This window comes from Clavelina lepadiformis, chromosome 5 (assembly GCF_947623445.1).
Source record: "Clavelina lepadiformis chromosome 5, kaClaLepa1.1, whole genome shotgun sequence".
NCBI classification, from domain to species: domain Eukaryota; kingdom Metazoa; phylum Chordata; class Ascidiacea; order Aplousobranchia; family Clavelinidae; genus Clavelina; species Clavelina lepadiformis.
In genome coordinates, this window is record NC_135244.1 from 22,913,404 (window position 1) to 22,929,261 (window position 15,858).

The 15,858-nt window shown below is 37.3% G+C and overlaps 1 protein-coding gene across 2 annotated transcripts; it reads right to left on the minus strand.

Annotated features, from left to right (window-relative positions):
• Positions 1-8,112: 8,112 nt before the first annotated feature.
• LOC143460873 (uncharacterized) lies at positions 8,113-15,468 on the minus strand. 2 transcript variants are annotated; one of them, XM_076958535.1, is made up of 9 exons: positions 13,825-15,468; positions 13,583-13,688; positions 10,824-10,930; positions 10,433-10,524; positions 9,890-10,051; positions 9,707-9,798; positions 9,239-9,379; positions 8,955-9,022; positions 8,113-8,805 (listed from the first exon to the last, which is right to left on the minus strand). In XM_076958535.1, exons 1-9 carry the CDS (start codon positions 13,975-13,977, stop codon positions 8,674-8,676), a joined length of 1,053 nt encoding a protein of 350 aa, XP_076814650.1. In that variant the 5' UTR covers positions 13,978-15,468; the 3' UTR covers positions 8,113-8,673. The 2 variants fall into 2 exon arrangements, with proteins under 2 accessions (XP_076814650.1, XP_076814649.1); XM_076958534.1 differs by having other exon boundaries at positions 9,707-9,807; positions 13,825-15,461.
• Positions 15,469-15,858: the final 390 nt, after the last annotated feature.

Consider the following 15,858-nt stretch of genomic DNA (forward strand, 5'->3'; position numbering starts at 1 on the left):
CGATAGTGTGGTTGATGATACTTTAATTGACCCCGAATGCGAGGATGACGGCGAAACATCGCACGCTGAACAATTCACCACACGTGGAAGGCCAGTCAAGAAACCTGCGCGGTATTCGGACACTCCGTGCTGATTTTGTTTATGCGTTTCTTTAATTATAACGTTTCCATTTTGTTGTATGTTTTTTCCCTCAAGCCTACAAAAGGTAACTTGAGTTTTACGTTTAACCTATAGCCTTACACTTCATGAGTCGTGTACTATCGCATAAATTTAAATTCTAACTAGTTCGACCTAGTCTCTTTTTGCCCAGTTGTCAATTTGTCGTGCCTGTCAAAGGTTTATTATAACCTTTGACAATTATCGCTCACAACCTGGTGTTACGTGTAATAGCGTTATATTGCCGATTGTGCTTATCTTAACGGCCCTAATTGCCATGCTCTCTGACGGCGAACTCCTGCCGTGGAGAATTATTCCTTTGCGTTCTTTTGTTATGGTGTACACTGTACATTAGTAGCTGTTTTTTGAAAGGTGATGACCTACCCGCTGCTGACGCTACTACACTTGTCCTTGTTTTTTGCACGATACTTTGACACAATGGCGCTGAGATAATCTCAAATTTGTAATATGTAAATTGTGCTTTGATAGTTCACATTATGTTGTTCTTCATCGCTTCCCACCCCTTTTTCATTCTTGCCGGGAAGGAAAGATGTATGTAGCGGCCGTTGGATACTTATTGGTTTGTCGCTGGTTGTCACCCTCGTGATGTTCCCAGTACGTGTGTATTTTCGCATTGCTCGTTCACTTTACCTGCCCATTCGTTTTTGCACTGCCTGCGCGCAGGACATCAGTTTGAGTAAAGTCTTAAATTAAGAATGCCGTGTTCTTTTCAGTTAATATATGAGCGAAGGAGACAGAGAACAGCGATAGCAACCTTCTGAGACAAGGAGTCAACAACGCAGCATCGTAACAGCAACGCAACAACGTACAAGCGCTACCTTCGCCATAACTGCAAGATTTCAAATATTTCAGCACATAACTTTTCATGAACTCTTTTTAGGCCAACAACCTTCGGATAATTTTTCATCGATTCTCATTGAAATTTGGCCAATCATTATGGATGAAGCCAACCTTGCTCATTTATCACGCTTCAATGTTTTTACACATTTTTCAAGTTATTCTAGTGCCTCTTTCACTATGATTATTATATCTTTACTTTAAATTGTGTGGTACAGCTGTGCGTAAAGTAATAAAAAATTGTCACGGCTGTGACGTAGAGGTTTGGCATGACTCTGTAAAATGTTCTTCACTCGAAAACCTTATAGATTGCCCAAGGACTCAAGGAAAACTTACAAACCTTACAAACAAGAAAACAATACTGAGTAGCCTATCGGGAAGACTATATTTTTGATTGGAAAACTTGCGCTGAGTTATTTTGCCACCGTAGTGCTAGTTGGCTTCGTTGACATTTCTGATAAAAGGAAAACTTACAAACCTTACAAACAAGAAAACAATACTGAGTAGCCTATCGGGAAGACTATATTTTTGATTGGAAAACTTGCGCTGAGTTATTTTGCCACCGTAGTGCTAGTTGGCTTCGTTGACATTTCTGATAAAAGTGATCAATTATCTGAATTTGAATCTGAACATACATAGGATACTTTGCATAACTTTTATGTCAACAGACATGGCTGCAAACCTTGCCTACTACAAAACTCATTCTTTGGTGCTTTTGCCTACCACATTTTGTTTCAGAAGAATTTGAAAGTTTTCTGATAGAGTATGGAATCAATCATGTGAAGACTACACCATTGTGGCCTCAAGCAAACAGAGAGGTGGAACGACAGAACCACACACTGATGAAATCAATCCGTATTGCACAACTGGAGAAAAAGGACCGGAAGTTAGAGATCAACAAGTGTTTTACAGCTTACCGGTCAACGACACAGGCTACATCACCATTGCTGACACTGAATACTTGGTGCAATCTAATGACAGTGTCAAACATAAATGTATTTTTCTAGCTAGATATTTTGAACACAAATACCGATCTAATATCTTGCGTATCAAAACTCAAAATGACGACGACCATCGGATTAATTCATAGTTTCTCACAAACTTAAATATAGGTGGACTAACTGTACCTCTACTCTCAACAGTACATTTCGTACATTCAGCTTAAACTGTTTGGTAAGTGCAACTTGCATTGCTGCCGAGCTCATCTCAGCCATGCTTTGCGTCGTATCGATAGTTCAATGATTGTAATTCAAGGAGCATGTCTTACTTTATCAAACATTCTTTTGAAAGCATTTGTGCTTGACAACAGTAACAAAGAAGGACAACTCGGCTGTTCGAAAAGAAAAGAAAAACTCTCTACTAAAAACTAAACAAGTATCTTTAGTATGCCACAAGTAGTTTGATTACTCATTTCTACAAATTTCATTGCGATGTGTCCCTTGAAATAACTTTGTTCTAGCTATTTTTACTTAAACATGTTAAATATATATTGTAGAAAAATAAACTTTCAATTAATTTTATGTGAGATAACCTTGAAAAGGTTAAAAGTAGGAAGTAATTCTTCACCGTATTTAACACAAATACTGATGGGACCCAAGCTCCAGATACCGAGCATAGAGGATACCAGTCCTTCTATTTAAGGTTTCTATGAATACAATACTCCATCCTTATAACTACCTCTGTTTTCCAGTGATGTTGAAAACCTTAATGCTTGACAAGAAGCATCTTGATAATGCCACCAGGGAAACACAAATAAACCTGTTCCTATTGGCTTAGATGACAAGGAGTGCTACAACTGGGCTGTGCAAAAAAATACAATAAGCAAAAAACAAAAGGTAATCGTCTTCATTGGTAGGCACACTTAAACGTTTTCAAATTTCAACCAAGATGACATACACTTCACCAGATATTTACACAAAATGTCTGTTCGCCAATTAACAACTCACACTCCACTCACCTTTCCACAAGGTAGTCAGCAAAGTTACTTAAATCTGCCAAAGGCGACCAAGGTACAATCCAACCTTTCAAAAGCGTTAATAAATATCTTTCCAACTGGATTCCAATCGTGCCGACCAGCAGCCAACAATGGAGGAAAGTTGTGAAACATATTCAATTTAATATCGCCAACATGGCAGCAAACCAGTGTGCTGTGACCTGGATTTAAAACTATGTAAAACCTTCCAGTCAATAGCGATTGCAATATCTGTAATCGATATTTGCAATATATTGCATACAAGAGATATGGAATTTAAAATCATGATCTATTCTATATGATTGATTTGTGGAAAATACCCATGCTGTCTCATCCCGGGATTAACACTAGGCAAGGCTTCAGATAAACTCGTGTGCATCAATGTTTGATCACAAAATGAAAGTGATAAAATTCTCTGCTATTGCATACGAGGTATACAATGTGAATCAATGTGCGTGCATGATTGTTAACGTAAATAAATGTACGTCAGTTTTTGACGAAAATTTCAGTGTCATGAAGTTCACTGCTATTGCAGTTCAGGTAAAGTTTGTGTGTACATTTTAATAGAAGGATAAGCTACAACTATTTTCAATAGCTTGAATGAGTGTATTAGTGGATGATTTATTTAGAGCACAAAACACTTAAATAATTAGAAGTTATTGTAACAAAGTTACTGTCATTGAGGGTAAAGTCAAAAAGCCAAGCTACAATTTCAGCTGGCAAGAAACAAACACCGCCAAGGAACGCAAAAAAACAATTAGTAATTAGAATAACTGTTTTTTCAGCCTTGATCAAGTGATAGGAGCTAAATACACTTTTTGTAATGTGGTTCGAGTTACCCAAGACTTGATAAAAGAGACTATCGTGAACACTTCGCTGAATATTTCAAGACAGCGACGAAATGGGGAACTGAGAAGTATCTCGTGTTGGAATATAAAAGCTTCCGTTTCAGGAAGAAGCATTCGTTTGAAATTGACGTTTCAAAGAATAGGATGGGACTCGTTTGAACTAAATGTCGGATCCTTAAGCCTGACGTTCTTCCTACCTTAGAAGCTAGTTAGTGCTATACCAGCCAAGTACCGATTATGGCTGCGAAGAAGCAAGATGTTATCAAACTGAAAACATGCTTCCGCCAAAAAACAAAATAAATGATAGACCAACTCGTTACAACGGAAGATGCATTATTTCATGGAAAAAACTCGAGACACATTTTACACAAACTGCTTTTACCTTACGCAAGGAACTGAAAAATTGATTTTACTGTACATAACAAAAGTGTCAGATTTCTTTCATGATGTTGTTTGTTTCAGGTTTCTTTCATGATTTCACTAAAAACTTGTTTTTCAAAACAAAAAAGTCTTCCACCTCGTGAGGGGGCCCTTAAACGTGGGGCTCTTAAGGTGCGGGCCCCTGCAGCGACTGCAGGTATTGCAAGGGGGGTTCCTACGCCAGTGGGCAAGGTGCTATCTATCAATTTATCCAAGCAAAGCGCAGTGCATTAGGCTACAAATTTGTGAGGTCCTGAATATAATAAGGGCCCAAATCCAGTGAGTTGGACGATCTGCACCGCATAAAGTATAACGCACAGCAACACACAATACAGCTTTTGTGTTTTCCCATGAGTAACTACCCACATTAACCAGGCTTTGATAACTTTAACAACAAAAAATTGTGAAGATTTTTTTTGATTTTCTCGAAATAGTATCACTTGGAGTTTCAAGTATTCAATTGGTTGGAAGCCGGTAGCAATTCCTATCAAGGGTAACTACGATGAAGGTGATTTGTCTGCCTTAACCCATTTTTTAACATGATAGGAACTAAATGCTGTTTTTGTGATGTTGTCTAACATGGTTTCAGATTTTAGCAATTACTGTAACTAGGTTGCTGTAACAAAATGGCCAGTGAGGCGAACGAAAACAATGTCAAAAAACAGCAACATGATGTAAACTCATCCCTTAATTATGACGACAATTGTTTCCAACCAAGAAATACTCTTCGACAAGGTAGAAACAAAAAATGTAAATGTCTGTTTCGAATGAACGCCAATTAATTAACGTACTCCGACACGCCATTCCACAAAGTATTGAACAAAACATAAGCCTGCCGAAGGCGACCAAGGTACAATCAAAGCAAGGAAAACGTTAAAAATATGTTTTCAACCGGTTTCCAATCCTGCCGACCGGCAGCCATCAATGGAGAAAAGTTAAAAGAAAATCAAACTCTCTCCGACAACATGACAAACCAGTAAGCCTACTATGAGCTGGATTAAAAACTGTGACGTCCGCCAAGCAGGATTATAAGCTGATTTGAAACCATGTAAACCTCTCCAGCCAATAGCGATGCCAATAGCGCTGGGTGGGTTTTACAGGATCCGGATGAAGCCACAATTTTTTCACACATTTCTGCTTCGTTACCCTCTCGTGTATTCAGACGTCAATGTACAAACTGAGATTTCTTTACAAAATTGCCCGGACTCAAATGCATGAAATAAAGGAGCGGAACGATTTGAAACCGTGGCTACTTACAGCCGTGATTCCAATCAACTAAAAAGCGCAGCAACGAGGCACACTATAAGTTAGATTACGTCATAATTACGATGGCGCGTGCGTTTTTAAAGGTGATTGTCCATAAACATAAATTAGTTAGGCATAGCTGCAATGTCGCAGCTAGAATTTCACTTTATGTTAACTGGTTAATGTTAGAACCTAAGAATAGGACACAATAGATTGATTGGGTAATTGGGCCTACCGCTATTGATTTTATGATTATTATATATTAGCCGACCTCTACCAGAGCTCAATAAGGTTATATTTTGGTAGTTGTCGTTGTTGCCTAATTCAAAAAATCATGAGAAGCACATAAAGACAACAAATACCTGTATAACAAAGATTATAACATATCACACAATACAGTAGCTCGGAAGTTTATTTGAATACTTGCAACAGAAGAATAATCAAAAATATCCCAGTCAAAACCGCTCTTATTCAGCAACCTCAGTTTAATTTTAGCAAGTCTAATAGTACGGCACCTTTCAATATGGCCAAAATTTCTAATGCAATTTCTAATTTTAACTTTCAAATGCATGGTTTCGTTTACATGTTGTTCTGCAATAAAATTCTGCAATAAAGAATTCACACATGTTCCGGGATCGCTCAGCAGAACGACGTAAAACACTTGATAAGTACGGCATTTTTTAGGTTTTGGAGTAATTATCGCTGTCGCGTTTTTGTAAATTTCGTAACTTTTCGTTCTATATGGATCCATTTCAAGGTCACCATCGTGAAGAGGAGGAAATCTTTTTTAAGATTCTGATAAGGTCTTTTTTTCTTATGTCCATTTTTACGTCATACATTCAAATTGTTTTTAATTGTGACGAAGCAGTACAAGTGTACAAATTTCATAACTCTTAAAACTCGTTTTGTGAGTATACTTTGTTGCTTTTGTGTTTTTTTTTGTTCTGTTACAATCATTATTTTAAAATGCTTTTTGAAAATGCTTTTTTTGGCTGATTGGAAACGGTAAACTTTTTTTTTTGATAAAAAGCTCCTTTATTTTGTTTTTGAAAATTTGGAGTCGGAAAACTTTTGTTCGTTTGGGTAGTATGATTTTGCAAGGATTTTGCCACAATGACAGTGGTTTAAATACGGTGTCATTGTCGATTTGGTGGGAGTTGGTTCGAGTAATCTCATGACGTCATGTCTTGAATTAATCGCAAGATTGCTTGAGGATGCGCCACTCGAAAATTCAATTTAAACACAAGCTATGAGCTCACAGTTATAACTCGGCTCAGTTACTTGCCTTATTAGGTCGCTTTTGTTACAGTCCGCCTTCTTCCAGCTTTGAAGTCATTGCCCTTATTTAAATGTCATTTCTATTCTGACATAGTTGGCCATCATCAACGAAATTATTGTGAATGAATGACTTGAACGGCGAGAGACAGTCAAGGTTCTTTCAAAACAAGCTCGAGTACCTCGACGATAAACAAGATGGCCGGAAGTGGAGGAAAGTCGTAACGTCATTTGCCAGGGTCAACTAAAAGGAAGCAGAGGAACGGTACGTCAACTAAGTCAAATCTTACGAAGGAATTTTTACGCATAAGCTGAAATTTAAGCGCACGTAGCTATTCTACATTTAAAATACTCTATCGTAAATTTCCCACGATTATGGATAACGGATGGGTTTTCATAATATTTATTGTGTATCACAGAAACTTCAAGTTTTCTTGTTTGACTTGGCCCTTGTTTTAACCGGAATAATCTATATTTTAAAGTAGGCTAGACTTTGTAGTAAAAAAAACTGTAATCTTAACTAAAATGTTTTGGCAATTGACAATTTTTTAGTCTTTATTAAACAGTATTGCTCAATACAAATTCCCAAACTCTCAAATTTTTTCTAAAAGTTTGAATCCATCAACAAGTTTCTATTCTTAACTGCCTTGTTTTACGGTCTTATGTTTCTATGGTGTAGGTATATCGATGTGTTTCCGTTATGAAATGATGCCAATACAACTGCAGTTTTGTTGTTGTTTAAGCTAACTAGGCCTGCCTTGCTTTTGCTTAGCCCACATAAGAATCTTCTGACCGCAAGTAATTCATGGAATTGTGTCACCTTATTAACAATATTTATGTAAGTTGGATATTGATACCTAAACGTACAAATAGCCTATACTTTCTATTTAAATGAAGAATTTTGGAATTCTAAAAGCCAGTGCTTTCAGATGATCTATTTCTGAAGAAAACAATGAATTCAGTCTGACTTGTTTTTTTTCAGCACTACTGTATAAAACAGGTTTCCAGTGAGATATGCAGCTGGATCTATGAACATTCAAACGGAAATGTAAACGAACTCAAGAAATATTTACTCGCATTTCATCTGCTTTCACTGCTTTGCGATAAACGTGTCCAATGATCGTGACAAGCGATTATTATAAACAAAGTATATATTCATTAGGTTGCTGGAGACTTATCGCGCACTTCTGTAAAAAACAACAGTGGCAAGTTTTCAACGTCTGAAGTTTTGGTTTCCTTGGTTATTGACGAAGTCTATTGTTTGACTTATGTGCTGTGTTATTGTGTACTCTCTACACAATTCGGCTTTTGATGTATTTTTATAATTGGCTGCTGAAGAAAGGGTGCACATTTTTATTTTGAATCGAAAAGAGCTCACGAAAGTAAATAAAACAAGACTTGGTCATTACAGTGAAATGTGACAAAGCTGCACAAAAATATTTGAAGGTAACCACTGAGACATAAAAGTAACATGGGGGGCGACGTGAAGACAATGAAAAAGGCAAAAAAGCTGTAATAAAAATGTAGATAAAAGTCGCACTTGCTTTTACGCGAAGTCACAGGAGCGTACCGGTCTATACTTAACACAATGTACAGCGTGGACAGCTTTCCCATTTCTGGTGAAACGCCAACTTGAGACCATCGGTACCAAAATTAAATCTCACAATGGTATAAGGCAAAACGCAACAAATGGTATTAAATACACGGTCATGGATCTGCGAATTTTTAAGGCACTGTTTGCCCAAAGCACAGGCTAAAATATCGTTAAAAAGTATGAGCGTTATTCAAGATAAAAGGATAAAAAACGGCAGCACACAGAATAAACAAACATACGCGTTGGCAGTAGAAAAAGCGTAAGGGAGCAGGTTTAAGCAAACTCGATGGTCGCAACATAACGAGCTATATCTCCTGTTTGAGTTGTTGGTTTATTTCTGCAATTCTTCTCTCAATTTCTGGCTTTTTTCTCAACTTCATCAGTTGCTCGACGTTCAGTTGAACTCCGCTCTGGGACTCTTGATCGAGTTTGTTGATCTGTAAATTTAAAGCAAATTGCTCATTTATACTAAACAAGGCTTTCGAAAGTTACTATCTATATTGTCTATGTGGGCTTATTATGCATTAACTTCTGTAACAAAACGTGGGTTCATATTCATTTTGAAGGAAATTTAATGGCAACAAACCTGGCGAATCATTTTGACTAGTTTTCTTTTTTCCTTTGCAAGTGCTTCTTCTCTGGACGACTGATTGTCTGTTTGATGAAAAAAGTAAAAAAAAATCATTGACATTGTTTTGCTTACAACGTTTTCAATGTAACGACATTTTCCAATAGGCTACAGCGATTTTAGCATGACACGTCGCTACTGGTCAGTACAAGTGCACGATAAAACTGGAAAAAGTAACACTTCCCATAACGGCAACTACTAAATTCCTAATTAAACACGTTGCATTAAAGACATGAACTTTCCGGTATCCGCTATCGAAACGACCCGCGTTTCGGCTTCCAATAATAATCGTGATCTCTCCTCATCCATTTCACGGGTGGCAACAACCACATCATTAACTACCGATCTCGGGACGTTGATTGGGATCCTTCCTCGACCTAACGCTGCAAAACACATGCTGGCTTAGCCAAACAAGCAAAGTCTGTTGATTTGCAGAAGCAAGGGTCAGTATTGTTGGTTATACTGTATTTAATTAGGTATTTCCTCTATTTTTGCTGAAACGCTTTTTTTCTACTGAGATTTGAATATAAAGTTATTTCTTGCGCTATAAGTATTAAGTATTTACGTGTGGTGGGGATTACTCCGAAACTGACAAAAAGTTGGTGCCAAATTTGTAAACTAAAGTCTATATATTTCAGGATCGGAGCAAAAGTAAACTGTATTTTAAACAAATGTTTAGCAAACTGCACAACCCTAAAAAGTTGATTTACGTTTTGGTTGATGAGATGGTCTACTAGCTGGTTCAGTTGGTTCGACTGAAAAGTTAGCGGCAAGCGACGGCATGGTCGTCGGCTCACGAGACCTTAATTGACTGTATGTTAAATGAAATGCTGAAATCATGCTGTACGATAAAAATCATGCACATAGTGACCCTTCAAAATAATCATAAAGACCTATTTTCCTTGGACGGCTTTTGTTCGGGCCGATTTAAGTTTCTTCCCCTGGCCATACTCACAAATCCTGAACGAAGCTGAGGCTCAGTCAGGGGTCTTCTTTCCATGGGGAAGGGCTGCAAAGTTTGAGATGGACGAAGCTCAGAGGGAGTGGCTAGCAATCTGTTGTCAAAAAAATTGCATTTTTTAAGTGTAAGTGAAGTATTTAGAAATAAAAACTTTCTTGCCCAATTAGAGTCAAAATGATAACCTTGCTAACAAGTACAGTATTAAAATTTAATAAAATTTGTATGTACAGTATAAGCAAGGTTTTCCTTACAAGCATACAGCATGCAATACAACTCGAAATAATTTTCTTTCTACCGATCAAGGAATATTCTAATTCTAGTTAACATATTCTACCATCTATAAAAGAACAATTATATTCTCGAAAACACTCTTTGTTTGTAATTAATGGTAAGAACAGCCAAGAAATTAAAACAAAAAACCGTAATGAATGGACTACATAAACTTGACTTTTAATAAAATTAGAAAGTAATTTACTCTTGTTCTTCCACATTTACTTCCATACGCCATCGTGTGCTGGTTGGGTTTGGTCGGTAATTTGGCCTCCGTTGTCTCTCCTCTTCCGAAACCTATTATAGTTTTCATAAGCACAGACAATATTCGTGAAGATTTAGAGATATAAGGTCACAATATTAAAAAGTTGACCAAGTATTTTTAACAGAAATGAAACTGTCTACTGCATCAAAGGAGGAGTGCAGTTAATCTAGCAGCTGTAAATTATTACAATTGGCAAAACAATTTTTGGTTTTAGTAATGCCCAATACCATGTTGAAAGAAAACTTCTCAGTTAAGTTAATCCATGGACCTAGATGTATAATGAAACTAACTTAATACAACGAAATTCGCGACCAACAATTATGTCTGAAACCTCTAAATCCCAATCTTCATCGTCGCCAAAATCTAAATCTTGAGAAGGGAGAGGGGGAGGTAGAGATGTACAACCCTTGACTTCATCTCCGTCATCAGAAAGCCGTTCTGCAAAATCATTGGTAAGGGTAAGTTCCAAAAATTAACACCAAATATTACCAAAAACAATACACTTATTATTGACACATTTCATGGAATTTTGTCATTGCTATTGACATTCAAAGACAAAACTATCAGCTTATATTTCTTTCCTTTTAACTAAACTTTTGTCAACCTTAGCATTCGTTGTTTTGGTTCATTATAAATATAATCCTCTCGTGCTTTTAAGCTGTTATTCCAAACCGTTTCCTGCTCAGCTGCATAGAAGCCCTTTCCTATCTTCAACTGCCAATGAATATTAACTGGTCCTACACTTCAAAACCGGGCTTCGTTTTCACAGGTCAACCTTTTGTTTGACACCAAACAGTTTCTGATTATGCAGATGAAACTCCATCCTCAACGCTAGTGTTTGAGAATCTGAAAAAACCTCTTTCACATCACAATATTTTGGACCATGCCTCAACACAGACCATCGTTATCAAGCTCATCAAATCCAATAAAGCAACTGAAAACCTGAGGTGGGCACGAGTGTGGCCAATTTTGAGCACACTTCCTTTCATTAAGAGTAATCTCAATAGCGACGCGTTTCTTCAAAGTAGGAACGGAACCACGAGCACACTCCTTTCTGAGAGCTAGTCACTTGTTTTGTACAAACATTGCTGTCATTGCACAAGATGGATGCAACTGGTTGGATTAAAAAAAAACTTAAGCTTTTGAACTGCCGTCAGTTTATGTTTATTACTAATAAAAGTAATAAAACTGCCATAATTTTATGTAGTGAATAAAAAAACTGATTGATTTCAGCCTAATTTTATGCACAATTTTCGCTCCGCAAAGTTCACAGAATTCACAGAGTTATCATTACAGCTTCAAAATTAGTTTCACATGGCCATTATTTTTATAACTTAACTGATATTTGCTGTGAAAGTGAAAAACATTAAATTGTTAAACGTCAGTACCTACATTTCTAGAAGGTTCTGATAATCTACTCGCCTATCAATTATTTGTGGCAGGGGTGACCTAAACAAAACCCTTTAACATGAAATTTCCGAACATTGGCAACAAATGATGAGCAGTTACAATAGCAGTCAGACAAAAATTTTACAATGCAAATTTGTAATGTATGAACGCAATTGGTTTTGAAAAATATGCCGGAATGAAGCCATTTTAATTGCTAATGCAGAAGCATGAGCGACAAAACAAGCGCACTTTTAGGTGTATAGAAGAGTGAAAGTACCAAAAACGCTCTTTTTTATTGAAAAGCGTGGGCAATGCTCATTTAGAAAGAGCGATTGCTCAGCTTGGCTGCAAACAAAGCCAATCAAAACATAGAGTTTCTACGAAGCCAGTTGCGACCAATGCACCAACTTAGTTGAATCTGAAATACAAGTTACGAGACCCTATTTTTGACTTGGAGGTAGCTTAGGATGCCTTCTGACTCCTGTCACGTGTTGACTGACCTAGCAAACTTAGCTAACAAAAAGCCACCAAGAGTAAATTTCCACATGGAATACTAAATGCAACACCCACCACAAGACATTCTTAAGTGCTACACACAATGAAAATGCTGATTTCAATATTGCTGAAATGACTCAACAAAAGGAGAGATTGCTGGGAGGATATTGTGAAATGAATACACTTTACAAACACCAGCAAAAAGATACCTCTTTACTGGCCGTCTCTCCTAAGCAAAACGCAGTCACCAATTCTATCCCAAAGCCGATGTTCGGTTCAACAGTACAAACATATATATTCAATACAAACAAACTAGACGTGCTTTGCCAAGCAGAAACGCAGCACCCTGTGAAAAGCTGAAACTAAAGGGAACTGATAAACAGCTATTAACTGCCTTCTTGCCCTCCGGAGCTCTCCAAATCAATCAACCAGCCGAAGAGTGGAAAAGTGCAACATCGCAAATTCCAATAACATTGCTTGAGAAGTTCCAAAGCAATGAATGTCTTAGTATTTACCCTGGTCAAGAAATATCTGCTCAGGCAATATCTGCTCTGCCTGTGGATGATACTAATGATTACTGCTTCCTTTTCTTTTGTACCATTCAAGCTTACGGAGCAAAAAACTTGATAAAAATTTCCTGTGCGGCTAAATCCTCTTAATATACTGAACCTACCATACTGCAAAAGAAACATACCGCCAAGAGGGTTGTATGCCACGCAACAACTCCCCAAACATCTCACTTCAACATCAATGCTGCCCGGTGTGGTGATTGGACTTCAAAACTCTACCCCTCCCAATTCACTGTTGGTCTACTATAGCTACCACTCCACCTTTTTGCTGGCATTCCTGACAAACTGTGGGCAAACTTGAAATGCCCGAAGAAAATCTTTGCCCCAAAGCTGTAGTGCAAAGTCATAGTCAGCAGAACACCAATCACCATAGCAATGTTCCATGCCTACCCACTGACCAACTACAGGACCTGAATGATCCAGACAAAGCAAGTGAAAAGTAATTGATGCAACTGGCCAAGTACATCTGACCACATGCGAAAATGAAAAAAGTTTCATTTTGCATTGTGTTTTGTTTTGAATTCCTTATAGTCATTCAATAAATTTAACAAACAATTCAGTATTGTGTGAAACTAAACACTTTAGCCTTAAGACTATGAAAACCACTAAAGTTGCTAAATCTCGGCTGTGAAGTTACCTTTATTAATTTCGAATTCGAACATCAATCTATCTGGGCAAGTATTCATGTGCGTCTGTAGTTCTGGCTTTGGAACAATGTGTCGTGCATTAAATGGACACACATCCTGCAATGTATATATTGTATGCATAAAACTAAATTAATGGGTTAATAAAAATACATGCTAATAAAGCATTTATTCACTTCTTAATTAAAACTTTACAATTGATTTGTAAAACAGAAATGAAACATGTTAGAATAACCTTATCTGCACCAGGGTGGTTCTTCTTGCATTTCGTGATGTGGCCAACATATCTCTTGGCAGAAATTCGATGCACCGGATCATATGGACATACAAATAGTTCATCACTATCTGACTGCCGCATAGACTGTTGATTTCCTGATATACTGGCCATGGTTTAATTTGTAGTAATTTGAAGCAATGAAAAACAAAAGAAACTGAAAAGTGAAAACTAGCACAACTAGTCTTCTTGTTACCAATGAAATTTTCAGATAAAACAAAAATGAAAGGTAGACAATGATAAATTTAAAACTCTGGAACAGAAAAATCATTTTCAGCTGTGACATAATTGCAAGATTTCAAATATTTCATCACACAACTTTTCATGAACTCTTTTTAGGCCAACAACATTCGGATAATTTTTCATCGATTCTCATTGAAATTTGGCCAATCATTATGTATGAAGCCAACCTTGCTCATTTATCACGCTTCAATGTTTTTACACATTTTTCAAGTTATTCTAGTGCCTCTTTCACTATGATTATTAGATCTTTACTTTAAAATGTGTGGTGCAGCTGTGCGTAAAGTAATAACAAATCGTCACGGCTGACTGGCTTCCAGGCTTTGTGACGTAGGGGTTTGGCATGACTCTGTAAAAGTTCTTCACTCGAAAACTTCAAAGATTGCCCTAGGACTCAAGGAAAACTTACAAGGCTACAAACCTTACAAACAAGAAAACAATACTGAAAAACTTATCGGGAAGACTATATTTTTGATTGGAAAACTTAAGCTGAGTTATTTTGCCGATGTGCTAGTTGGCTTAGTTGGCCTTTCTGATAAAAGTGATCAGTTACCTGAATTTGCCAAAAACATACATAGGATACTGTGCATAACTTGTATGTCAACAGACATGGCTGCAAACCTAGCCTACTACAAAACTCATTCTTTGGTGCTGCTAGATAAGTTTTTTTACCAAATAACTTTCAACGCTAACTTATCTGGTATGTTAGGGTAACGATGCATGCACTGTGAAAATGGTTGAAAGACATAAATGTTTTAGTCGTCTGACGTAGCCTAAGTTTCAACATGTACGGCTATTGCAACACCTGTGACAAAACCATGCCTTCCGTAACTTTTTGTCAGGGTATCGCAATGTTGACCGAAGTTTTCATTTACTTCATTGTGAAAACAGTTGTCTTCTGCTAAGAAACTCAATGAAAACAACCAAATAGTAATGTAAACCAGAGATATCAGTTTGGCGGTTAACCTAACGACGTCAACTGCCATTTGGCCACTTTACTTTAAAAGCGTTTGTCACATTTTTCACATACCGCTAATTGCCTGATTCAGTGTTGGCCTTCAGGCTTTACGTTTATTAAACGCGTGCGTTTTGTGTAGGTAGTCATCCAGTTCATTTGGTTCAATTTGTTTTACTTTACTTAAATATAACTTTTTCAACGGTTTTCATTTCGTGGGCAACATCGGTCTACAATTACATGTTTGTGGCAAGTCATACTGGACAAAAATGATAACCGTTACGTACAAGATGTTAAGTTGAGTTGAGTTCACCAAGTGGCACAACAACAAGTAATGTTTGGCTTTGCGATAACAAAACCTGGAGTGGTAGCTTAGTATGGCAAGCCATACAGAACGAAAGAGAAAATCGTCAGGGATAAGGTATAAGGCATAAGGTATATAAGAGTGTGACCGTGGGTTGAGATCTTTGCTGGTCAAAGTTGACCAAAACCTTATTGCAAGTGCAAGCCGTACTTTTTTATTCCTAAAACGTACGTGATGTTTTAGTCCAGATTGGCCAACAACGATCCCAACCCAACACTCCACTCTTTGTTATCGCGTAACCGTCCACGATCCCGTGTTTTTTGTCCCACTTGGCTAACCCAATACTTTAGCGGTATTTACTTTTGTCCGGTATGGCTTGCCAACATACATGCTAGGCGAGAAGAGCATGAGGCTTTTAGAAGAGTTAGATTATCTCGGAGTAAACGGGACTGTCTTTAATCTACTACTTGTTCTCTCCTTAAGGGACATATAGGCG